Below are 25,781 nucleotides of genomic sequence, written 5' to 3' on the forward strand. Positions count from 1 at the left end.
CCATCAGGAAATATTCTGTCGCATTCTCGGTGCTGGGACGACAGATTATGTACACACCTTTTGGCAAAGTGGCAAAGCTGTGTAATTGCATTAGCTCAAGTTTCATAAAGGGAATGGCAGCTTGTGTATCAAATGACTTTCCTTACCATTTAATTGCCACATTTCCCCTCGGGTCATCTAATAAAACACTGCAGAATCACAGCCATTTATTTGGAGTTTGTCTTGTATTTCAGTAATGCTGTTGACATTTGCAGAATTTTATAGCCATAAAAAATGCCCGGCGTTTCCTGCAGTATAAGTTGAAAGTCCAGGTGTGAGAGCGAGTATAGTGTGTATGTTTTCCCATATCTGAGCATGTGGTTAGGCTGTGTGTGTCTAAATCACGTGATTGTTTGGAGGTGCTTCTTGGTGCCAGCTGTTAGTGATTTACATTTTCAAGCTATTTTTGAGAACTCCAGAGATGGGGTGATAAAAAGAGAGAGGGTCATATATATAAACCAAAAGAACGTGTAAAAACAGCACAACACACTATTTGGAGTATTCACTTTATTTGTATTTCAAATGAATTTGATGATTATTTAGTTGACACTAGTTTAGAGTCTGTGGGAGGAATGTGCGATGACCTGTGTGCAATATCTCCTTTGCATGTGTGACTGGTGTCTGCAAATTGCACATAGTTGTGTGAGTTGTACTCTCATCTGTGTGCGGCTTGTTGCTCTCCTTCATTGTAGAGTGGGCTGGACCAGTCTGCAGCAAGCACCCGTGAAGGTTGCTGTAGACGAAGAAACCAGGAAAGCCAAACTCGATGGTTTGTTAACAGTTTTACTGTGGCCATATGTCGCCATTGTGGAACGTGTGCTGTTTTGCACTTGCTTTTATGTTCTCCTAGTCTACATAAATACATTGGTTATGTTTGGAAGTATGGAAGTGTTTGGGTTCCCACAAACCGATGAGCCAGTCGTCAACAAAGAGCTGCTGTGTGCAAATGTTTTGTACCCAGACCAATTGTATTCCTGTCATAACAAGGACTTAGGAAAACAAATCTTATTTGGATCAGTGAGATGTCAGCGTTTACCCGTTTTTGGTAAAACGCACACCTGAAAAACTTCGTCATTTTGGAGCCATATTGCCAACTTACAGAATGGTAACCTGTCTCAAGTGTTTATTGATATTTGTTTGTTCATTATTACTATTTTATGAAAAATGAATGGAAATACAAAAGTGCAAACACGGCGGTGAAGATCTGTCATTTGTAATGCTTTTTTTTGTTTGGTGCACTGGCGCCTTGCTATAATTCTTTTTGTGACTCACTGATTGATAAAACCTTAATAGAGATGTGTTCCGTGGACTTCCTGTAGACTTTGCGCACTGCTTGTTAATGTTTTAGTCTTACTCAAATACCAGTCTCTCACAGAAGTGAATACCAAACTTAGTCCAAGTAGCAACGATTTGGCTTTATTTATTTTTACTGCAGATTTTTATTTCCACTTCACTGCTGCAGCAATTTAGTATCAGAGTGATAAGAGAGTTTAGTCATTATTGAGAACAAGAGATGAGGACGGAAGTTGACGCAACATTGTTACTCAGTGTGGAGTTACATCGGAGGTGGTCTAACCTGGGAGCGAAGAGCGGAAACCATGCCGGCTCATCCGTAAATTCATAGTACCTAGTGATCTTTATCTAAATTAGTGCTGTTTTATGCAAATTCACTGCATGGTCTTGCCTTACTCTGACATTCCCACGCCAGGTTTAGTTTCCAGACCCCGAAATGTAACTCCATATTCAGAGTACTCACTAGCCCATTAAACATGCCTTAACGCTTCTAGATCAATGGTTCATGGATAAAACCAAACAGGTTCACTCATTTTCACTGCTGACACAGGGATTAGGGGTATAACTGAACACAAAAGGCACTGTTTTTACTCCATTCTTACTAACTGTCCTACTTATTCACTGATGCTAAAGTCAGTTAAACACTGTTTATTGCCATTATGTAATCTCAGGTGATAGACAAAAGGACAAAAGGGGGTAAAACACGCTCTTGAGTTTGAAGCTTGGCACGCACCTGAACTTTCTGTTAATGAATGGTTACTTCAGCTGCTGTAATAGATAAAGTTTTGTTTCTGCTAATTTTTTTTGTTTTTTTGTTTTGCCTGTTGGGAAAGATTTTCTTCTATTTTGAAGCTTCTCATGCCAGTCTTATAAGTAGATCAGATTTGTTATCTTTTTAAGTTTTGCACTAAGCCATTTGGCTCGTCATCCTCAATAAGAACCAAGCTTATTTTGCCCCAAGCTCGAACCTTGGATTTGCCGCGGCCTTTGATGAAATGATGATTTTCTACTGGCTAAAAGTAAACAAACAAAGGAGTACTGACCTTTTTTCTCATTGTTTTGAAACGTTTTCCCATGATATTTGTTAAATCTGCTGAAATGATCAAGCCACATGATATTACTTACAAGCCATGTAGTAGTTGATGTGATGGTATTACTTTGCCCTATTAGTATTATTATTATTAGAAATGTGTAGTCCTTCATTTCCTGTAGAAATGCATGTTGCCGAGTTCTTCAAAGGCTTCTTTGTGTTCTGGGAAAGTTTATGCATTGGAAATATGATACTATAAACCACTGCTTTTTCTGATGCTTAAAGGCATTTCTTGACTACAGAAACTTGAATATTATCTCTAATAACAGGAACATGAGAGCATTTAAGTCCATTTCAGCTACATGGAGGTAGTAGGTTTGATTTCTAGTCCATTTCTTTGACACTGGTGTATCCTTAAGGCTGCTGCAACTTGTACACATGATTCATTCAGACTATGCAGACCTTTGAATCAAATGGTGACCAGAGTGCACTCATTGGTTTTGCTTCTGCTCTTTCTTTTCTCTCATAACTTGTTTGGCACAAATGGTGTCACCTCTTTGGGTTTCTCATTATTTTTGTATACTCATTTGTCATACTGGCTTTCAGAGTTCCAAGATGCATACATGCATACTGATTTTTTGACATTTGTAAGTTGTTTGATACCACATGCCCATTACAGAGACATAACTTGGTTTAACTTAGAACAGTTTTTGTGTATAGCAGTGTGATGCGGTGACTTTTACAGTAGTGAGGCAATTACTATAGACGTCCTGGTGAAAATGTTCAACTTTAGAACAGTAAAAAAATATTTTAATTTTTTAAATCTCTTTACTAGTTTACTACTAAAAGCTGTGAAAGGGGTGACTTTTTCTTTAAATAATTCAGCTGTTATAATGACAGTAATCCTTAATCCATGGCAGTTTTGGCCCTACTTGCCTGCTAGATACCATTTATGCTATTTCGAATCCCTGAACTAGATGGTCTTGACCATGTATTTGGTGTTACTATTTTTTGGAGCATGTTTAATGCTCACAAATTATATGTGCTCATGTATGCTTAATGGTAAAGACCATCAGGCTAACAAAGCATGCTAGTAAGTGCTTAGTACTCCATTTTCTTCTCCAAATATTACCACCTTTAGCTCAGGAAAAACCTGGATAGCAGACCATATGATCACCTGTGTAATTTGTTTGTGGGTTAATCACAATGTTTAAGTCATCCATTAATATTTCAAGGTATTTCCCCCTAATTACAAGATGAAGGCCTGCTTCCTATAGGCTGGTGCAGGGAAAAGGCTGAGCAGGAAACACTTGAGTCAAACCGGTAGAGAAGTGCCATAAAATATCTGTCCTTTTGTTATTTCTCTTCCAGTTGCTTTAGTGTGAATAACAACCTTTTGTTTACAGTGGCTGACACTCAGACTGCGCTTTCCTCTCTACCTACTTCCAGCACTTCCTCTTTCAAAGGTTTGTTAGCTAACTTGCCCCATTGTTTATGGACCCTTGAACTCACAGGCCAGGCTAGGCCTGTTTCCTGCACCCAGCGAATGGACAGCAAATAAAAGAGATAATTACGGATTTCACATGAGAATTTTGAAGTCTCACTAGTTTGCTTCTAGGCTAGCTTGTTTGATAAACCAGCTTGAAGGTCAGCCCAAAGTGAGAATTTCCATGTTGCTATGACAACAGGGTGGAAAACTGAGAGCAGTCAGTCATGTAGAATCAGTTGATGAAGAGAGCTGGCAGGGCTTATCAACAGGAAAGAGATGAACGCAAGGGGTGGAAAATAGCTGTTTGCTCCAATGCTGGAAGCTCATCTGAGCTTGAGGGTGCACTCTCTATTGTTTGCCACTTAATAAAGTGCAAAGCAGACTAACTCACCAGCATCAGTGTTTGTTAAATGTTCCCCCACCAGATGTAATCAGGACAAACAATCCCCTTTCTGTTCTCTATATAGGCATCTTCTCAGATGACTATGGTATAGCGAGCTGGCCCCATTAACCACATGTCACGTCGGCATTGTGCAGGTGTGGATCTTTCCTGTTTCGTAACCTGTCTGGATTTGAACTGTGTCACATTGGGAATGACCTGGAAAACAAATATATGGATAACCCGAGGCTCCTTTTAACCCACCCAGGCTCCAATTTCTTTTTTTTCTAAAAGGGAAGCTGCCTTGACATTATACCGCAGATTGGAGTCAGTTTTATTTTTGCCTTGAGCTTTTACAGAGTAACAGACAGCTCTCGTGTGAAGGTCTTCGTGCTGACATGTATGTTTGGTTAAAATGCTAGCAGTGGGAAAATCATGATGCGGTCTTTTGTGTGTATCCCTTTAGATGGTCTGTTGGAACTTTATGACAATTTGCCTCAAATAAACAAGAGCAGCAGCAAATTTACTGCTTTTTCACTGGGTAAATGTTGTTTCTGCAGACCCTTGAGCCTTGGTGGCACTTGCACTGCTCTGTTTTAATTTTGAGAGGCCCCTAGTAAGGGGCCATGCTAATATACAAACACAGCTTTGTGCACTGGGATGAACCAGACCTTGAAGGCTTAAAGAATATTGATTCCCATCGCTCTGCGTAGCATGCGGTTCGTGCTTCTTCTTTGAGGGGACTGTCTTACAAATGTCAAATTTATAGCCCTGCTATGCTGATCGAATTATTTCTGCTGTCGTGGGGATTAAGCTTTGATTTCATTAACCTTTTTCAGGATTCCCCACAACCAGTGCCAATAAAAACAATGCAAGGCTTAGGCGGCATTAACACAAAATGTTGTTCGTGATTATCCAGAAAGACTTAATGAAGACACTTAGTTTGTTATGAAAATCATCCTACTTTGTCTGTTTTTTTTACATTTTGATCTATAACAGTGTATTCCCCGGTCACCTTAGTAGGTACACCCCGTAAGTATTAGGTTGGGCCTTCAGAGTAGCCTTAAGCTTTCATGGCAGAGCACAGTTGCTGCACATCCATGATGAGAATCTCCTGTTCCACCGCATCCTAAAGGTGCTCTACTGGATTGAACTCTGCTGTCTGTGGAGGCTATTTGAGTCCAGTGAACTCATTGTCATGTTCAAGAAAACATTTGGAGATAATTAGAGCTTTGTGACATGATGTGCTTTCCTGTTTGAAGCAGCCTTCAGAACATGGGCACACTGTGGTCTTAAAGGGATGAGCATGATCAGTAACAATATTCATTTACCCCCCCTACTCCTAACCAGGGCCAACACCAACACCAGCAGCAGCCTGAGCTGTTGATACAAGGCGGGATGGATCCATGCTTTCTTGCTGCCAAATTCTGACCATCTGAATGCTGCAGTGGAAATTTAGACTAATCAGACAAGGCAATGTTTTCACTATCTTATGTTGTTCAATTCTTGTGAATATGTGTGAATTGTAGCCTCAGTTTCAGTGTTCTTAGCTGAACATTTGCTTTAAGATGTGGACTTCTGCTGCTTCAGGGTTTGAAGTGTTGTGCGGAGCTATGCTCTTCTGCATAGCTTAGTTGTAAAGACTGGTTAGTTGAGTTACTGTTGCCTTCCTATTAGCTCAAAGCGTTTTGTCCCTTTCTCCTTTAACCTCTGACATCAGTAAGGCATTTTTCTCCCAGAGAACTGCTTCTTTGTTTTTCAGTGTTTTCGTGGAAAAAATCCCAGTAGATGAGCAGTGTCTGAAATACTCACTCCACTCCATCTGGCACTGATATCATGTCACTTAAATCACCTTTCATCCAATGGTGGAACTTCCCAGTAAATATGGTCATCTTGACTGTATTTACAGTTTGTATCAGTTTCATTGCAGTAAGTCAAATTCATCGAGTTCTTGCCTCATGATTGGACGATTACCTGCCCGCATTTATCAATGAACATGTGAACTGGCCAGTGAGTGTAGATCTAATTGGCACCAATATCATTTTAAGGTTTTTCATTTTTGATGCTTTGGGGAGTTTAAACAAAGCAGTGTTTGTAACACAGTACTTTAGTTTACCAGCTGTTGTTCCGTGACCACCTGTGGCTGTTGCAACCTTGTGTCATAATTGTGTTGGGTTGGCTAGAGTGTATCTATGCCAGTGTCTCGAATCACTCTCCATTACACTGTATGCAGCAATCTTTCTACGTTTTCCCTTCCCGGAGCTAAAATGCTCACGGACTTTTAATAATGCTGTCATCATTGTGCTTTTATTTAAGCTGTCATTACGACAGTGATGACACATGGTTGGCTTTCTTTCAAGTAATATGTACATTGTAACTCCGCACCTGATGCAAACAGCTGATAGACGCATAGCTCAGAATTAGGAATGATTAACTGTATACCATGCCTGAAGAGGTGAACCTCATTCTCTCACTGGGTGCTGACTTTGTGTGTGTGTTTGTGTCCAGTGGCTGTGATGGGGGGGATGGAAGGAATTTGTCATGTTGGCTTTTAGAGTTTTAAGAGGGCGTTTCTCATTTCCTTTGGGTTCACCTGCGTAATGTTTATTGTTACTGTGGCGATGAGCAGCGAGCTCCCACACAGAAACTACCAACTCCTCCTAATTTTGCACTGTGATGTCATGAACTGCAATATCTCTGCCTCTACACATGCGTGAAGTGTTTCCAGCTGCGCGTCCTTTACCCGGAGTCGATTGTTTTAACCAATGCATGAAACTATACATTTTTAGACATAAGTTGTAACGGCCGCCGTTTTCTTTGTGAGTATTTATTACACGGCGTGCTGCGGGGAAAAGCCTGTTCTAACGTTTGAGTCTAAGGTTTATTTTTTTAGCACCTGGCGGCTCTTTTTTTTTTTTTTAACTTCTCATCCGTAAATAATCTGCTCTTTCACGTGATTCAGTTTATTTTGAAAAGTCTCAACAGGATCCTGAGCTTTATTGTGAAAGGTTTATGTGGAACATAAACAAGCGGACACGCGAAGGTGTTACCCTCGCTGTTGCTAAAGACAACGCATAAAAACAGGCGCTTGTCCGTCAGTAGTGTGGGTATATAAAATATAAGAGAAAGAGAGAACTTTAAGAAATTAATATAGCCACTACAGTGACCATCAGAACAATGAAAAAATATTGTCGTAAACAGTTTATTTTGCGACACCACGAAACAAACGATAGCGTAAAATGAAACAATAGATGTTTTTATATCGTCATCCGATATATATCGTTATATCGAACAGCCCTAGTGTGCACATGTCTTATACTATGACAAATCAGGTGCATTTCTTGTTAAGGTTTGTTTTTGGGTATAAAAAGGTAAAGGATTAAAAAAACAAAATAAAAAAATGGTGTATAGGGGGGAAAAGGTTGATTCAGAAGCCTCTTTCAATAAGCAGTAAGAGGACCTAGATTTGTGAAGCCTGGCCTCTGGGTTAAGAACTGTTTTGTTTGCACATGGCATATCCTTATTTGGTTGAAACCATTCTTTTCTCTTCATTGGAAAGATTGCTCTGCTGCTATTAATACAGTACTGTAGGAGCCTGTAATGTGTTCAGAGGGATGGTAACCAAAAATCCCACACAATTAACTGTTCTAGGCAACGCTGTGTTATGAATGTTTTTACTGTTGTCCAGCTACGTAAAGACTATAAATAATCCCAAAGTAAGCAAGAACATCCAGGCCAGACCTTGAGTTCATGTTATACCGTTTAACTCTAAGGTTTCAAAATGAACACAGGGTTGGGAGGAACCATGGATATCAGTTGTAAACACCCAAGTGCAGCCCCGTAGCGTCGATTGCATGTGGAATTCAGGACATTCGACCGACTGTTTTCCTGCATAACAAGATAGCAGAACTTGTCCTTTTCTGTTTAAATATTAGAGCATTCTTTCCATGCTCCCCTCCACTGATGACCTGCAGGAGTGGGAGTGCTGTGGGAACACTCCCGGGCGAGTGCCAGCTAAACAGATAGAAATGCAGATATACAGTACACTGTTTTGCCATTGCTGTGTTCCAAGCTTGAGGACACATTTGGCCTGTTTTTTTTGCTTAATTCTTGATTAAAAACAACAAAAAAGGCATCGTGTGTTTAATCTGTTTTCTTATTTGCACGTGAATACAGAAAACGGCCTCTGTTTTGTTAGACTGACAATGGATGCATCTCAGTTATCCTGTTGTGACTGTGGGTTAATGAATGTTTTTATTTGCTTTAACCCCAGGGGCTCTGCAGAAAGGATTCCAGGAATCTTGCCATGTTCAAGGCAGTGCTGAAGAAGAACAGAGATGGAGGCAAGGGGAGCAAGAAGGATTCAGGTATGTGTAAAATCTGGAAGAAAAACAGCTAGGATCCAGGAATCAGATACCCCAAACACCAAGACACTAAAGCTACATTCAGAGTTTATAAATTCATTCCTGACTAAGCTTTATGAAGTACCCTTCACAGATTGCCTTCTAGTTAAAGATTGAGAATGTGATAACCGAAGTGAGTTAAGTGAGCTGAAGAGAACATAAGAGAAAGCTAAATCTGAAGTGTGCTCTTGGCAAATATACAAAACTGATGGTGGGGGGGGGAAATAACTTTTTCCATTTGACCTATAAAAAAAACAAAACAAACCAGTGCTTCATTTCTAGATATCTGTAAACACTGTTGCCATAACTAGAATGGTACTTGAGGAAAAACCTAAGATGTGCACTTGAACTTTAAAGCTCTTCCTGTACTTGTCCTCTATGCGGGGAGTTTTCCAGTTTTGGTAAAAGATGGTGTGGGAAGAAATGACAGCTATATGATCTCACACATTGTAGGTCACTGGTGACACAGCGCGCCATAGACGGAAATCACGCAGCCATTGCTACATCTCTAACTGTGAGATCAGAGCAGGATACCTTCTTTCTTTCTATCTTTGATTTGACTGGAGATGCAATGTGACCGTTGTGTCATAACAGATGTTTCACTTTGGAAGCTTACATCGGGCCTTTCCAAAATGACTAATCATGAGTCAGTCTTAGCAATACATTGTTTACTTGTACGTGCAATGGCTTTCTCCAAAGACGTGTCTTGAAATAGCAGGTTGACCATTTATGCTTATACTGCACCTACCAGCCTAGACCTGCTGTAGCACCTGAGGGCTTGCCTCAGAAGTCTGGTTCAAACAGTCTACAGTGTGCACGGTAGATGTCTCATAGCTCCTTCTATCGTGCTCTATCATCCTTTGTCTGATGTGATTGTTTCACTCAACAGCCGGTGTTAAAATTAAAGGGGAAACCGTGACTTTCTTTCCACAGACACACACACACAATACTTCACCACATCACCTCGACTGCTTTCCAGTACATTAAGGGATTGAGATCTGAGCACTGCAGCCTTGTATACATTTTCCTTAATGAAGGTGTTGCAACCTGTCTAGCCTGTATGAATCACTCAGATAGCGTAGTTTTCTTGTTATTCCACACTTAAACACAGAAGTTACTGGGTGTGTGAAGACCAAGAGCAGCAGAGTTTTATGGCGGGATAGAAGTCTTTATCCCCAGCCTCAGTTTCCCAGTTGGAACCCATCCATCAAGCTGAAGTGGCTCTGCCTCCTTTTCTCATGCTGGGACAATAAAAGTCTTGCCACTCCTTTCTGTTGTTTAGGGCTCTTATGGTTGAGAGGTCAGCTACAACTGCTACCTTTGCCCCACTGTTGTGCCTGCATGTGGCCTGTATATCTGTTATATATCTTTATTTTCTGGGCTTTAACAGTTTATTTAGTTACTTGACCTCAATGAAATGTAGGTAATGTCATAAAAAGTTGCTGGCAGATCATCTCTTTATAATCTTGCCCTTCCTGGGACTTAAAATGTAGTTAGGAATACATAAAACCTGATGATTGGATACACTACGCATTATGTACATGCATTTTTTAAATGATTATTTATTAGTCTTATAAGTAGGGCTGGGCCATATTATACCGTTCACGGTAATACCGGTATAATGTTAGGCTACGATAGGAAAATGAAATATCGCGATAGAATATGAGTAAAACGCGCATGCGCAGTGCCTTTGTTTTCATACGCACATGGCCGATTGTTGAGTGAAACAGATGAACCAGAATTGGTTTGTAAAAATGGTGCAACTTCAGTGATGTGGAACTGGTTTGGTGTTTGTCCGTCAGATACACGACAAAGCACATTTTTTTTTGCAGAACATGCAAGCGGCCGTCGGACTAAGATGCCCTTAAATCTGGGAGTAATCTGGGTCCTAAACTCCGTATGCTTCAGGTCAAACGAACACTGCAGCATCACTAAGAGTTAAAAACTGTCTAAATTCTTTCATCTTTAATAAAACGATCAGCATTGCTGCTTTACCAGGTGTAACTATGAAGTTTAACTTCCAGGCATCCATGAAAACAAAAGTTATTACATTTAACGGAGTTAGAAGCTAGCAGGAAGCTAGCGGAAGTTAGCTCGCTAGTTTCGCTAGTTACCTAAGCATGATATTGCATGTTCTGACTGAGAGATTTCTGAAAAAAATCAAACGTACAGCTCTGCTATCACTTCCAACATAAATGAAGACAGGAAACTAAACAGCAGTGACGTTTGTAGGCTTACTGAAGTTGGGCTAGCTGGTATATAATTATGTGCTACGTGATCGCTAGCGACACAGCTATGTTAGCATAACATAAACAGTGAAGCTGGAGGACAAACACTAACACTTTCCCACTTATAAAAGTTAACGTTAAGGTTCCTCATGGTTAGAGACAAATGCAATCGCATGGCAGGATGCTGTAAAAGGACCAATCTTCAGTCAGGAGAACAACTGAAATAATCCATCCACAATACGAGGTTAGTCATTAATATACTGCAACAACATGGGAATAGAGCAGCTGCCAGAGAATTCAACATTAATGAATCAATGGTACAGAAGTGGAGGAAGCAAGAAGAATGAGTTTAATAAAGTTTGATTTATCTGACTGCTTTGTTTCGCTTAATGTGCCTTATAATCCCGTGCACCTTACGGTCCGAAAAATACGTACTGCACACTGCAGTTTAATGTTGCAAAGCACCTCTTTTTAACTTCAGTGGATATTATACATGGTTATGCTCAGGATATGTCAGCCCATTTCTACTGGAAATGCCTTTTGGTTAAACTTTCAGCAAGGAATTTGCATTTGCACTGTTACATTTTTATAAAGCTTTAATGTACATAAAAACCAGCTTCTTGTTTAAGTGAAAATAAATGGAAGGTTGTCTTTTTGCGCTAGTAATGTTGTGGAGTTGTATTTTGTCTCGCATCAATTATATCGTCAGTTATATCGTTATCGCAAATTTTCAAATATATATCGTGATAAATATTTTTGGCCATATCGCCCTGCTCTACTTATAAGTCTGGTTTTTTTTTCTGGCCCTCTAAGCGTCCTTAGAGGCTGGACTCTACAGACTTTCCTTTCTTCAGAAGATCCAGAAGGACAAAATGTCTGTAAAATGTGCTCAGCAGCATATAATGGAAATAAGTGGGAGGAACGACCTTGATAATCGTATAATTGCACGAGAGCTCAGCATATGTTGGTCATGAGTTGGTGGCTATGGACTGGAGGCGACTTTAAAACAGTAAAGGAAACTTGGCCCCCATGCCAGATACCACTACAGTCATTAGCTCTCCTTTGGGATCTCCCCATTGCCAAGACCACAAAAACACACAGCTTGCTAATTTAGTCTCTCCATCTTGTGCTCCTCCTAGGTCCTTCCTCCTTCGTTTCCTCCTCCTTCCCACTTGCCTCTCCTGTAGTCAATCTGCAAGGAATCTGTTTGAAATTGACCATGTGAATCCCTTTTAAGTACTTTTTTATGGTCTGCCATTCCATGAGTGGGCACTAGTTTGCTGTGGGTAGTTGCCTTTTGATGTTCTCATTTTCTGAGAGCTGGGTAATTGTAGCAGGGACATGCTGTGTATAGGAATCACTACGGTCGATATTTGGGACACTGGGAAAATTATTGCATTATAAAGATTAAAATGTTGTTGTAGCTGGTGTTTGCTGGGAGGGTGCATCCCTCTATTTAAAGATCAGGTTGGTAGAAATAATGATGCTGTCTCGCCATGACACGAGTTTATATGAAATTGCTCTGCTTTGTTCTTTAATTTTTAATATAACAGCAGTCGGACTTAACAAAAATGAATAAGGAGAGTTATGTTCTCAAGATGCTGTTGCACGGTGGTGACTTTCCTTTGGGTGAGTTCCTTGGAGACAACTTTTTGTCTTAGTTGGAGTTCAGTCAAGTAATTAATCAGCTGGTTTTCTTTAGCAGCCTGTAAAGTACATAGTTTGTCACCATGTTTTTTAGATCATACCAAGGACCTTTGTTAAGACATGTGAGTCTACATTTTTCCACCAAGATTTAATGCTTTTTCTGGCAAACTGGCCTCAGTGGCCCATTTCTTTACCCTTCACAGAGGCCCCAGTAGCTTTCTCCTTTTGAAGCCTTACTGTACTGAGAGGAGTAAATAGTTGCTTTCTTCACATCAGTTCGTGCTGATATATCCAGGAAAATTGCATTTTTGGCTCGGCTTTAATTGCTGAGTGTGACCGTGTGTTACCGTAATACCTGAATGAATGCCCACTTACTTAGGCTTACTGCTCCATGTGCTGCTTGAAGCAGCTGCCACACAGTTGTCTGTCTGTTGTGGGTGATGTAGTGTTAATCTCACTAGCTGTCCACTCTTTGAGGTAACAGTTTCAGCTGTTTATTCCTCCGACTCCCGGCACATTCACCAGCCTTGTACACACAACGAATATGCAGTTACCAGCAGTTGCCAGGACTTTTCTCCCTTTGTTTGTCAGTATAGCGACAGAAGCCACACATGCACCTGGCTGGACCGGGAGGAGCTACTCTGTTGTTGACCTGAGACCTGGGGTCAACCCCTGCTTTATGTCCCCACAGATAATGGCCAGCCACTTGCCCTAGTTTGCAAATATTAGGAGGAATTGTGGGTCTAATCATTTAAATGTGAAGGAAAAGCAAACCCCAGATGTGGTTCTATTTTCCAGTTAAACCAATATACGAAAATGACTACGTCCCCCATAAAACGTGACAACTTTGTTCTTTTTTTTTTTTTTTTTTTTTTTTTTTTTGTCAAGGGATATCAAGGGACTATTTGGTCACATTACTTTTATTATCAAGGTCTGATACGGCATAGAACGTGTTGGCTCTTCAAACACATGACGATAAGCAGCTTTACACAACAACAAAAATTTGTCACCGGTTCAGTGACTTGCAAAGTTTCTAAGTCTTTTAATTCCATTTCAAAGCGATTCACGGCCTGAGCAGACTCTTTGAATTTCAGGAAGATTAAGTGAAAAATTTATGGAATCTAAGTGATGTAAAAGACCCGCATTCAAAGTACTGGTCATTCTGTGTGTGTGTGTGTGTGTTTGAGAGAGAGAAAGAGAGGGCATTAAGAACTTTGTTGCCTCAGCTGTGGCGGAGAATGGTATGTGCTGTCTCTGCACTTTCTGTGCGCTTCTTGGGTGTTTTGACATAAAACAGTGATTTGTTGCTAAAGGTCAGACAACAGCAAATTGGTTAACAAAGCAGAATTTTTGTTTAGGTGGCTTTCTGATTTTTAAATACTGCTGTGATGTTGGAATAGATTAAATCTTTTAAGGCAGGCGCCAGAAAAGCGAATCGATCGTACTTTAGGGGAAGAGTTTTTTGGTTTGTTATGTTGTAAAATCTCACATCTATTGTGAATTTTATTGCAAGCTCTGCTCTGCATACTCGTGTATCACCTCTCTGTTGAGGTACAGTGTTAGAAGAACAGCTGGCATTGCAGAGATTCCAGGGAGTTCTCTCTGTTACAGCTGCCCCATTAGGATTATCTTACCGTTAGGGGAAGACTTTCCTCTGTAAACAATAACCACAGGTGGCTGAGTTATTTGTCCAAACATAAAGGAGCTTTTGATTAGGGCTGGGCCATATTATACCGTTCACGGTAATACCGGTATAATGTTAGGCAACGATAGGAAAATGAAATATCGCGATAGAATGGGAGTAAAACGCGCATGCGCAGTGCCTTTGTTTTCATACGCACATGGCCGATTGTTGAGTGAAACAGATGAACCAGAATTGGTTTGTAAAAATGGTGCAACTTCAGTGATGTGGAACTGGTTTGGTGTTTGTCCGTCAGATACACAACAAAGCACATTTTTTTGCAGAACATGCAAGTGGCCGTTGTTATTGTCATATTTGTCGGACTAAGATGCTCTTAAATCTGGGAGTAATCTGGGTCCTAAACTCCGTATGCTTCAGGTCAAACAACACTGCAGCATCCCTTAGAGTTAAAAACTGTCTAAATTCTTTCATCTTTAATAAAACGATCAGCATTGCTGCTTTACCAGGTGTAACTATAAAGTTTAACTTCCAGGCATCCATGAAAACAAAAGTTATTACATTTAACGGAGTTAGAAGTTAGCAGGAAGCTAGCGGAAGTTAGCTCGCTAGTTTCGCTAGTTACTTAAGCATGATATAGCATGTTCTGACGGAGAGATTTCTGAAAAAAATCAAACGTACAGCTCTGCTATCACTTCCAACATAAATGAAGACAGGAAACTAAACAGCAGTGACGTTTGTAGGGTTACTGAAGTTGGGCTAGCTGGTATATAATGATGTGCTACGTGATCGCTAGCGACACAGCTATGTTAGCATAACATAAACAGTGAAGCTGAAGGACGAACACTAACACTTTTCCACTTATAAAAGTTAACGTGAAGGTTCTTCATGGTTAGAGACAAATGCAATCGCATGGCAGGATGCTGTAAACGGACCAAACTTCAGTCAGGAGAACAACTGAGATAATCCATCCACAATACGAGGTTAGTCATTAATATACTGCAACAACATGGGAATAGAGCAGCTGCCAGAGAATTCAACATTAATGAATCAATGGTACAGAAGTGGAGGAAGCAAGAAGAATGAGTTTAATAAAGTTTGATTTATCTGACTGCTTTGTTTCGCTTAATGTGCCTTATAATCCCGTGCACCTTATGGTGCGAAAAATACGTACTGCACACTGCAGTTTAATGTTGCAAAGCACCTCTTTTTAACTTCAGTGGATATTATACATGGTTATGCTCAGGATATGTCAGCCCATTTCTACTGGAAATGCCTTTTGGTTAAACTTTCAGCAAGGAATTTGCATTTGCACTGTTACATTTTTATAAAGCTTTAATGTACATAAAAACCAGCTTCTTGTTTAAGTGAAAATAAATGGAAGGTTGTCTTTTTGCGCTAGTAATGTTGTGGAGTTGTATTTTGTCTCGCATCAATTATATCGTCAGTTATATCGTTATCGCAAATTTTCAAATATATATCGTGATAAATATTTTTGGCCATATCGCCCTGCTCTACTTTTGATATAAGGTTCTCCATTCGAACAAAGGCAGCTTTTTTTTTTTTTTTTTTTTTTTTTTGTTACAGGGAGGGAAATGTAAAATCCCGCTTGGTTGTATGTTATCTTTGCTCTGAGATGGCGTCGGTTCAGAATGAAAACACTCAAACAGACTTGCTTTCGCCCCACAATTTTGTTTCATTGTCTGGTTGCAGAGGATGTGTGTGTGATGTCGATGCGTGAGGCCCAGGTTCTGAGGCCTTTGTTCTTTGCTGCTTCGGGTGCAGTCTTCATGTGCGAGTTTAGGATCACAGTAAATTCTTTCACCGTCTCGTGATGTCTAACACTCCACTCAGACATTAACAAACACCACTAGGTGCAGAATCTGCCACAAGTTCCAGTACCTCACTGTCTGTATTTTTCTCACTGAACAGCTGGGTGGCAGGCTCTTCTCTATACATGTTATCCGCAGACATTTGGAGAAACGCTACCTGCTTGGCCTGTGGTTGTGAGAAAACTTAAAGAAAACCTCTGTGAGTATATGTAGCTACAGGAAGTGTAGTTTCCAGAGCTCATTCGCTGTGTGACCATTACAGATCAACCACTTAACAACCAGAAAATAAATGAGTGTCAAACAATCTGAAAATACATTGTTAATATCCTTGGATTTACCCATCATATGTAAAGCTCAGAACATTACAATTGTCTCTTTTGTCATAACCTCTTGATTTTACCACTTAAAAGAAAAACTCTTCCAGGTATGAGGCTCTAGATTGCCTATAGTGATAACCTTCAGCTTTTGTCTGAATAATCTGTGATAAATAGGCTTTTAAAATCACCTCTACAGTTGTGTTTGAATTCGTCTCTGTCTTTTTTTTATTTCAAAGAGAACTGGTGATAGGTGTGAAATGGGTTTTTGTTTCCCATTTTGCTCCCGGTCATGTTTATGTAGTTTTTCATGTCCAGGCAGTTGCGGTAGGACCTGAAATGGTGGAGAAAGAATGCACCTGATTTACAAAGGAGACCATTCAGTGCACAGACCTACACGGCTATCAAAGCACTGCACAGCCAGCAGGCAACGATTAGCAGGGCGTAGCTCAAACCACATCTTTCACTTAGACACACACTCATGTGCAAATGCACAAACACCCAAACACACATGCAGACTTGGATGCCCACAAACCTCAGGTGTATCCACATTAGACACTCCCTGTCTTTCCTTCTGAAAAGCAAAATATGGACTCCAGGGAAAAGCAGTGAGCCTGGTTGGCCCACCTCGAGGTTACTTTTTGCTACAACAAACATTAGGAGCAGGACATTTCGCATCACATAATGAAGGACTTTTAAGAGTGATGGTTGTAATCATTTTTGATCACATTCCATATATATAGATTTTGGATTGTCAAGCTATTTTTGATTGTTGAAGCTGGCTAGCATTTTCCAGGAAAAGCACATATTAACAACCTGTACTTCAATGACAACCTCAAGTCTGTTGCTTCTCTTTTTTCCTTGCCCTGACACTGAAATGCACAAAATGTAACATTTTTTTTTTTTTAAAACCAAAAAAAGAAAGCTCTCCCCTGCTTCTGCTTTACAATGACATTTTCTCGTAGATCCTCATTAATCCTATCACCATTTAGTGGAAATTACTATAAGTAATAAACTGTTGTGGTGCACATGTGACTGTGGTCAGAAGAAAGACTTCTAGGAACAGCTGGAAGACACAAACTAAGTTCAGGTTATATTAACAGCTAAACAACTGTTATCCTAAACCTGTATTAAAAAAGTTTTTTTTCAGCATATAAAGATCCAAATCGGAGGCACAGACAGTCATAGTCCCATGGATGTCTACCCATGCTACTTGCGCCAAGTTTAAAGTGATAAGAGGTCACGGTAGTATGGCCTTTGTGACTTTTACGTTCATTCGTTCACAGCTTTTCTCTGAAAGAGGATACAGACTCAGTCATCATCAAAAAAAAAACACGGTGACAACCTCCAGACTGCTCCACTGACGACTTCAAAATATGACTTCCCAAACTAAGGGGGCGAATTGCCCCCCCCCCCCCCCCCCCCCTTATCCCACTCTCTTTCTGCTCACTCCTCACCCTTCACCCATCAGTCGGCAAACAGTTTTTTCTACTTCAAAGACTAGAAAAAACAGTTTATCAGTTAACGTGCCTGCGTGTTTTCACATGGTCTTTGAAGAGGTGATAGTGGCTGTCATGACAGTTCATTGGCTGGAGAGGTCAGCGGGCCACAGGTTTTTCTAATTACAGCGTGACCTTCCTGGGCAGACACATTCCTTCTGTCTGATTTCTTTTTTTTCCTCTCCTCCGTTTTGCTTTCATACCTTCCTCAGCCATTGTCTGTGATTTAAATAAGTACCTAAAGTGTTCCTTTTATGCAGTAGATGATCATGTCACCCATAGGAGATACTACAAAGTGCCAGCTGTTCGTTGCTTCGCTTTGATATTTTTCCCAAGCGTTTTGAGGGTTGGGTTCCTTCTCATCTGCTGCCATCTCTTTGCAGACACCAGCCCATGCTGTCACAGTGTCTGACTCTCAGAAAAGTCTGTGTGGGTGTCTGTTGAGAACTCTGTTCAGTCCTGGGCTCGGCGCCCCCCTTTCTTTCTCTTTAAACCTACTTTGCTCTGCGCTGCTCTGTTCTGCATTTCTGAACACAGATTTTTTTTCTTCTTTCCTTTTTTGTAATTGTGCCTGCAGATGAATGTCTTGCCATCCTTAGCTCAGGAGGGTTTGCAGCAGCCTGAACTAATGACCTTGGTTCCTTTGTGCCCACCCTCAAAGGAACAGAGGATAACTGCTTCAAGTAGGAGCAATTTGCATTGAGTGCTTCCTTTTCACATTTAAAAAGTCTTCTAATAAATGTGTTATTTTTGGATCGGTTTTTATTTGAAAACTCTGTCTGCTCAGAATTTGCTCAAAACTGACAAAAGCATAGAATTGAATTTGGAAGTATATGCAGTTGAAGATCATCCTAAAAAAGCACTGCTTGGTGCCCGAATGGTTTATCTACTTTTAAATATATTATTAATCTTTAAAATAAATGTGCTTGTTGAAAAGTTCCTTCTGTTCTGAGAATGAATTGAGGCAAGATTGATTGAAGCTAAATTTGCACAGATTTCCCACTGACAGTGAAGAGTACAAAGCTGCAAGCTTTTCGCTGGTCCTTGTTTGCTTATGGGATTAGGCTCTTTGCAAGGATTTGGTGAACAGCCTTTGTGCCGCATCCTTGTCCATTTAACATTACCGAACAGGCTGTTGTCCAGAGGTTACTGGTGTTCTCATGACCTCACCTGGCCCCAGATGAAGCTGTGCCTAATGGTCTGTGCTAATGGCAAGCTAAATCTGTTGTTAAACCACATCTCCATGGCAACCTAGGTCTCCAGACCACATTTTGCACTTGTGTCTGAAAATAAACCCCACTTTTGTCTCAGAGTAGCTTCTTAATATTTCTAACAGATAAAAGTGAGAAATTGTAGGTTTTTGCAGAAGTATCAGGGTGGAAAAAGATGTACATCTGTAAAGTCATGTCTATCCCTCATCAGTCAGCATTGTAATTCAACCACATTGCAGCGGTGTGGCTCCCCGAGCTCTGTTCACAGTATTAAAATGATTGATCATAGCTTAGATGCGTGTGCTAGGCTTGTCCATCTGTCCTATGTGACAGCTGTTTCTGCGAGTTGGAGAAGATGCCATTGCAATTAACCCCCATGTAAAACCCGTGCAAGAATTTTTTTATGGCATTACTGTGGAAAGATTAATGGGTCAGTTGCTCAGCAGCACCGCAAATCAACCCTTTTTAATTGCATCAGTAAAAAAAACCCCAAAAGAACCCCTTCTGTACCTAGACCAGGGGTCGGCAACCTGCGGCTCTTTAGTCCTTATACTGCAGCTCGGCATGGTTTGGGAAAATAAATTAGAAGTATTTAGCTGAAGTGTATTTTATTTATGTTCATTCTTTTTTTTTAACTTGTACTTCTAAATTGGAAGATTATTGTGATATTGAAATGAAAAAATAATAAAATATAATTTTATTTTTATATCGCTCTAAATAAGCGTCACACTCACGGAAGCCGGTGTACCCGCCGAAATACCGTACATTTATCGAGACTTTCAACCCCAGGTAGGCCAATTATGGATCTTCGGATCCACATTATGTCAGCAGCTGTTCTCAACCGTGAACTATGTTAAAAACAAACACCGCTCACGCCTCACAGATGACAGCTTACAGTCCTGCGTAAACATGAAAGTGACTTCGTACAGCCCCGATTTGCAGACGCTGTGCGCAGAGGTTCAGGAGCAGAAGTCCCATTGTAAACCTATCACAGCAGACCCGACAATGTTTGCATGAACATGCTTTTCAGCATCTCTTTATTGACCACTTTTCATACACGGTTGCTGTACGCATACAGCCGGCTGTAACTTTTCAGCTCACAGCCCGACATATACCACCAACAACAGCATAGATGGCACAGACGTTAAGGCGGCGAGGCGTGATTGCGGGTGCCGCTCAGGTGCATCCGCCTCCCCTGCAGCGTCGCTGCAGACGACGCCCCGCCACACACCTTAACCTGGTAAAATACATATTTAGGCAGAATTTTGCAAATATCTATTTTTCTTTTTTTTTTAGCAGCATAGAGCTTTTTTTCCAATTATTTTTTTTTAAAAGTCAGGGCTCCAAAAGCCCAAAGGCGATATAAGGGTGGTAGCTCACAACAGTTTTTATTTGCTACATGGATCATTTTAGTTCAGCTGGGTGTCTTTTTGTTATATTTCTTTAAGAGTTCAAAATGTGTTAATTACATAAATAAAATGTAACTTTCTCTGTAGCACTTTCATAAGCAACACACCTTAGTTGTTCACACAAAGCATAAAGGTAAAAAACAATATATACAGTGTTAACTTAATTTTAGATGTCAAAAAGTATTTGCGGCTCCCAGTGTTTTCTTTTGCGTGGAAACCGGGTCCAAATGGCTCTTTGGGTCTTAAAGGTTGCTGACCCCTGACCTAGACCATTGACCAGAGAGAAACATAAGAACACTAAAGTCCACCAAAGAAAATCTCAGTAGACTGAAATTGTCTATAATTATTAACCAGTTAGTTGTGTGTAGCACAGACTACATTACCTTGATATTCTACATTTTGTTAGGTACACTACTGCTTGCCTTGTTGGCCTAAATCGATATTAGACATTAAAAGCTTGTATTTTCAGCATAATAAATTATTTTTAAATTGTTGTTTTATGCTGAAATAATGTCAGCTTTGTTGGTTTTTCAAGTTCAAACACACCGATCTTCTTCTTTTATATGATGCCAATTAGTTTGAAGCCAATGTAATGTAAAATTAAACATTAAACTTAGACTCTTAACAGAGTTTCTGAGTATGGTTGACTCCAAAGTTGCAAAAAGGCAGGGGAGTTCATAAAATGCTTTCTTTCTTTTTTTTCCTAAAGGTGGTCTTTTCCTACTACTGCCAAAGATATCGGCTCAGTCTTACACAGCTATCGATTTAGACCTTTTCTGATCAGTGAGAATTTTTTTCAGGTGAGAGTCTATTGACCAAACAATTGACTGGTCGACCCTGACGCTACAGCTATATTCTTTACAAGTCCTTCGCTGCACCTATTGAATATAAATAATTCATTAAGAATGCACCCCTTGCTGGGTTAGTGCCACTCAAGTAAAAAATTTTAAAGCACAGAAAACAACTTACTCCCTAATGTTCACTCAAAAGGCTGATTAGTGTCATACAAGGATGGATAGGAGGCGAGAGGGATATTTACCCTGTAGTCTGGCAGTGAACAGTGTCCCACTTGTCTAGTCTGGGTACTGAGGAGGCCTGCAGAGAGACATTCAAACATGATTCTACCAGCATGAATATCAATAACTCTCCAGCCAAGACTGTCAACAGTGGATGTGCCATAATTTATTCTAAAGCTCTTATGAAATGAGGTCAAACCCTCGACAACTCAGCATGGACACTGGGCTCATTTGGATTTCCATGGATGGTAAAACATTTGCGTTTGTGTCATGTACATCTTTTGTTTTCTTTTTCTTTTGTCTTTTGGATGCATTATGCTAATCTGAAAGAGTGTAATTATTTTTTTTCTTTGTAGGAAACGCAACCAGCTGGAGCACCTGTGAAATAGATTGGTAGCGTCCTTCTGCATTCTGTCTGTCTAATTAGAAAACTACAAGTGGTTCTGTTGTTGTTCTTGGCAACACAATATGTTGCACATCGCAGGATTTAGGTTTGACTTAAATACCCTTTTATTTTCTATGTGCTACCAGAGGTCCTCAAAGATTCTCTGTACGTTCTTTTAACTCAAAAACACTTCTGATTTCCACCCCTTTTCATATATAGGCAGGTAGACACACATTGGGGAAAGGAATAAAGGGAAATGTGCTGTTTAACGGAACAAAAGCTTCTAAATTGGGGGGGAAAAGATAATCAAGACTGTGAAATAAGACCCGTGATCCCTGTAATAGGCATGTAACTCTTAGGGAATGTGTCAGAAGGTGGCAACTGTCTGACACTCGTCACGATAGCCATTCCTGCTTGCACATACCAACCCCTACATGGTCCAGGTTTTGGACCAGGCAGTCAGAGGAAGATCACATTCATGTGTGATTTGCGGACTTCAAACATGATTTCAGACATGCAAGTAGTGCACCATTATCCACTTAGTGTGGCCTCCCTACTCGTTGTTGCACTATATTTAGAATCACTACCACTTTTGTGTCCTTAACAGGCGCCTTTTTTCTTTATTGCATTAACTAACAGATAACAGTTGGTAAGGAAAATATTTGGTCAAGGCAGGCCTACTATCAGCACTGAGTTCAGCTGCAGGTGCGGGCAACATGAGAGACTGGGACTGTTGTGGAGGGCCGCACCGTGTTTCTCTCTTTATAAGCTTCTTGGTGTGACCCTCCACAACAGTCCCAGTTTCTCATGTGGCCACTTGGGTAAATTATTTTCACCTCCCTTGGTTCAGAGCAAAGATCCCTGGTAGAGGTGCAGAGCAGACCATGCGCTCATGTACGTGCACGCACATAAGTGCACACTAACGTAGGCAAATCTGTCTTAGATGATTAAGGATCTCTATAAGATACACTTCAATAAATATTTTTATTGCTAATTTGTTTGTGACAAATAACAGAGCAGTATAATCAGCTGCCTCCCCAGTGACCCTGCATCGCCTCAGCCTTTAATTACCAGCTACAATCTAACTTCAGGAACTTCTCCTGGTGGCACATGAAGAAGTCCTGCACCTGCTGAAGGTTCTAGTTAGTGTTCCCTTCATCCTCAGAGCAAATCAGAAGAGCAGAACAATGAATAAACGCTAGAATTATAACTTTCTGTCCAAAATGGTGAAAGTTAAAGTTTGTCCAAAGACTCTTGACTGGTCAGCCTGTCTGTAGGAAAGCACAGGATACGAAGGGTGAAAGTTACCCAGTGACTGCACTATCAAAATAAGAGTGATTGAATTTTCCATTAGTAAACTGACCAGAGACTGTTTTTCTGTGGTTGGATGATTTAAAAAAAAAAAATAAAATAAAAAATTGGCTGTTGTGTTTATGTCAAACATTGTCTGTATTTTGGATTTCCACCTCAGGATATCAGACAAGCTCTGAGACTCTAAGATCTACTTCATTTTAGTATTTCTGCTAATATGTGGGTTGTTGTCTTTCTGGTCTGCTTCTCGGCCCCTTTATTGGCATTCCGGTTGCTTCCCTGTCACAAATCTTAAAATAAAACATGGCAAAGATATTGTCTGTTTCATATCTTTTTCCCATCCCCACTTAAATTGGCAATTTGTGAAGAGGAATGGGAAATGTCATGGTGCCTGCCCAGTGCTACCCTTCACCTCCTCCTCCTCTTTCCCCCCAAGACCCACACATACTCCTCCCTTTCAGTCACACTTCCCCAGGGGCCAGTGGGGAAGGCATTCCAGAGCTCGGGCTACTGCAGGGCTGTGTTTCAGAGGAAAGAGAGCGAATCGCACACTCTTAGTGTTTCTAGCTCCAAAACCCTTTGCAGTCTTACTTTGCCTGCAGCATCTTAACATTGCATAAAGCACCTAATTACCAAGTACATATGCATTTAAAGCAAAGCTTTCCTGTTTCTAAAAAGCTAAAACTAAAGATTCTCCTCAGGGACCGCACGGATAGATAAGTAATCCTGTGAAAACAAGTAAGAGAAGAATATCTCTAGAGAGTTTGAAAACTTCATGAAATTTGATGGTTGCAGGCAAAATTAAAATCTTGCGGCATGGCCGTGGGGAGGATGTTAGTGCCTTACTTTAATTGTAGCAAACAGGAAGTCATTGAAATGGGAAAAATCCTGCCAAGATGTCACACATGACACTATTTCAGGAATGAACCTGGGCTGAAATTGGAAAAGCCGAAACAAAAAAGCCATAGCAAGAGAGCTAACAAGTCGGTGGGATTTATTATTTATCACTTTATCAGTCTATGTTTTACAGCCTTTTCTCAGGCTGCCTTGTACAGTATTTTGACCGTTTCTATGGCTACCACTGACTGAGTAAAGTGGTCTGAAATGAGAAGGGCCTCATGGGGAAAGCAATGATGCCTCCTCAGTGTTTCCCAGATTGGTTGCATTACTTTGCCGCAACAAGTAATTTTTTTTTTTTTTTTTTTTTGGTATTGGAAACCAGAAAGCTTTGCGTCTTATTAACATATTACATCCAATTTGTCCTGCGTCACTATAGATGACTCGTACTGAGGACCCTCCCCCCACTCTGTATTCTTTATTGTCTGTCTGTCTCTCTCCTCTCTGCGGGTTTCTGTGTGTTAACCATGACAGCTTTTGTGAGACTGTCACCTTGGTCTCGGAAGTACACAGTAAATCCACATTGGCACTCAGTCTAGCGAAAGAATTCTCTTCTTTGGTGGATTGTTCCATGGTCATCGTGCTTTGTGTGCTGACTGAAAGAATCTGCATTAATTATAGTCTTTCTTCATTTTGTGTGTAGGGCTTAAGATTAACTGGCGAGAAGCTGATACTTGACTGAGTTTGTAGTTTTGTACAGTATGTGTGTGCAGAGGGGGGAGAAAAACGTATCGTGGCTTGTTATCGCAACATATTGCATTGACTTATATCATAGTTTGCACCTTAAACTTTAGATTTTTGGGGCAGGCAAGTTGATAAATTAATAGAGACAATACTGTTTCTTTGGTAAATTGTTTTTTTGTGTGTAGCATATATAGTATAAGAACTGTTCACTGAGAAATGTGTCAGCCATCACATGGTATCACAAGCCAATGAGTCAGTATGCATCCCTCCCTTCATTAGGGTTTAATCTAGTTCATTGTCTGTGAATGGTGACAAGGTTGCTGTGAAAATTTGAAGCGACTGGTGTGGAAATGTCATTGTCCTGTCCTGATATGTTTGGGCATACTTTTAATTTGGTGTTAGAGAAAGGGTGTTAGCACTTTGTTACCCTGTTTAACAGTGAAGTGAACTACTGGATAGTACAGAGTAGAGGCAAATAAGCTACATAAGCAGTATACCTTTGTAGGACAATGCAAAAGGCCCGTGTCTTTCACATGGCAAATGCATTTGCTCACAAGGAGTGACGGATCCGATTTGTTTGCACAGATTTAAAAGGAGAAATGCACTACTCAGACTCACTTCAGGTAATTACAAATGAGTCAGCAGTGTAAACAGAAAGGTAGAAGTGGAAATGAGATAGGACACATGAGGGGGGGGGAGTATTAATTTGAAGTTGTAGTGATACGACTTTGGTGTGGATAATCACTTTGCATACTAGCCTTTGTGCATGACTATATAATGTAATCAGTTTGCATCAGAAAGAAACACGAAGGCCTAAATGATCCACATGCATAATTAAAATACTTTTGCACTTTTAACCCATACTCATATCAGTATTTATTCCGTTTTAAGAGTTTCCTTTTATGAAGTTTTAATGAAAATGATAGTTTTTCCTTCTTTATGGCATTCTTGCAAACTTACGAGTCAGCCAGTTGGAACATTTGTTGGAATAAGCATTAAAGGTTGTCATAGTTTGACCTGGTCAAATAATTGATTTGTATGCTAATGTATATTTATCTAAATCAGTATCTTGAAAT

The 25,781-nt window shown here is 40.3% G+C and overlaps 1 protein-coding gene across 4 annotated transcripts in view; it reads left to right on the forward strand.

Moving 5' to 3' along the window:
• Positions 1–25,781, forward strand: part of tanc1b (tetratricopeptide repeat, ankyrin repeat and coiled-coil containing 1b) — a 114,853-nt gene that overhangs the window by 3,564 nt on the left and 85,508 nt on the right. For 3 of the 4 annotated variants that reach the window (XM_080904071.1, XM_080904074.1, XM_080904072.1), the window contains exon 2: positions 8,504–8,597. In XM_080904071.1, the coding sequence (XP_080760197.1) occupies positions 8,537–8,597 (61 nt within the window). In that variant the 5' untranslated portion in view covers positions 8,504–8,536. Of the gene's footprint in view, positions 1–8,503; positions 8,598–18,384; positions 18,476–25,781 lie in introns of those variants that run through there. The other variant, XM_080904073.1, reaches the window with a different exon arrangement.

Source organism: Rhamphochromis sp. 'chilingali', assembly GCF_963969265.1.
Source record: "Rhamphochromis sp. 'chilingali' genome assembly, chromosome: 14".
Lineage (NCBI taxonomy): Eukaryota > Metazoa > Chordata > Actinopteri > Cichliformes > Cichlidae > Rhamphochromis > Rhamphochromis sp. 'chilingali'.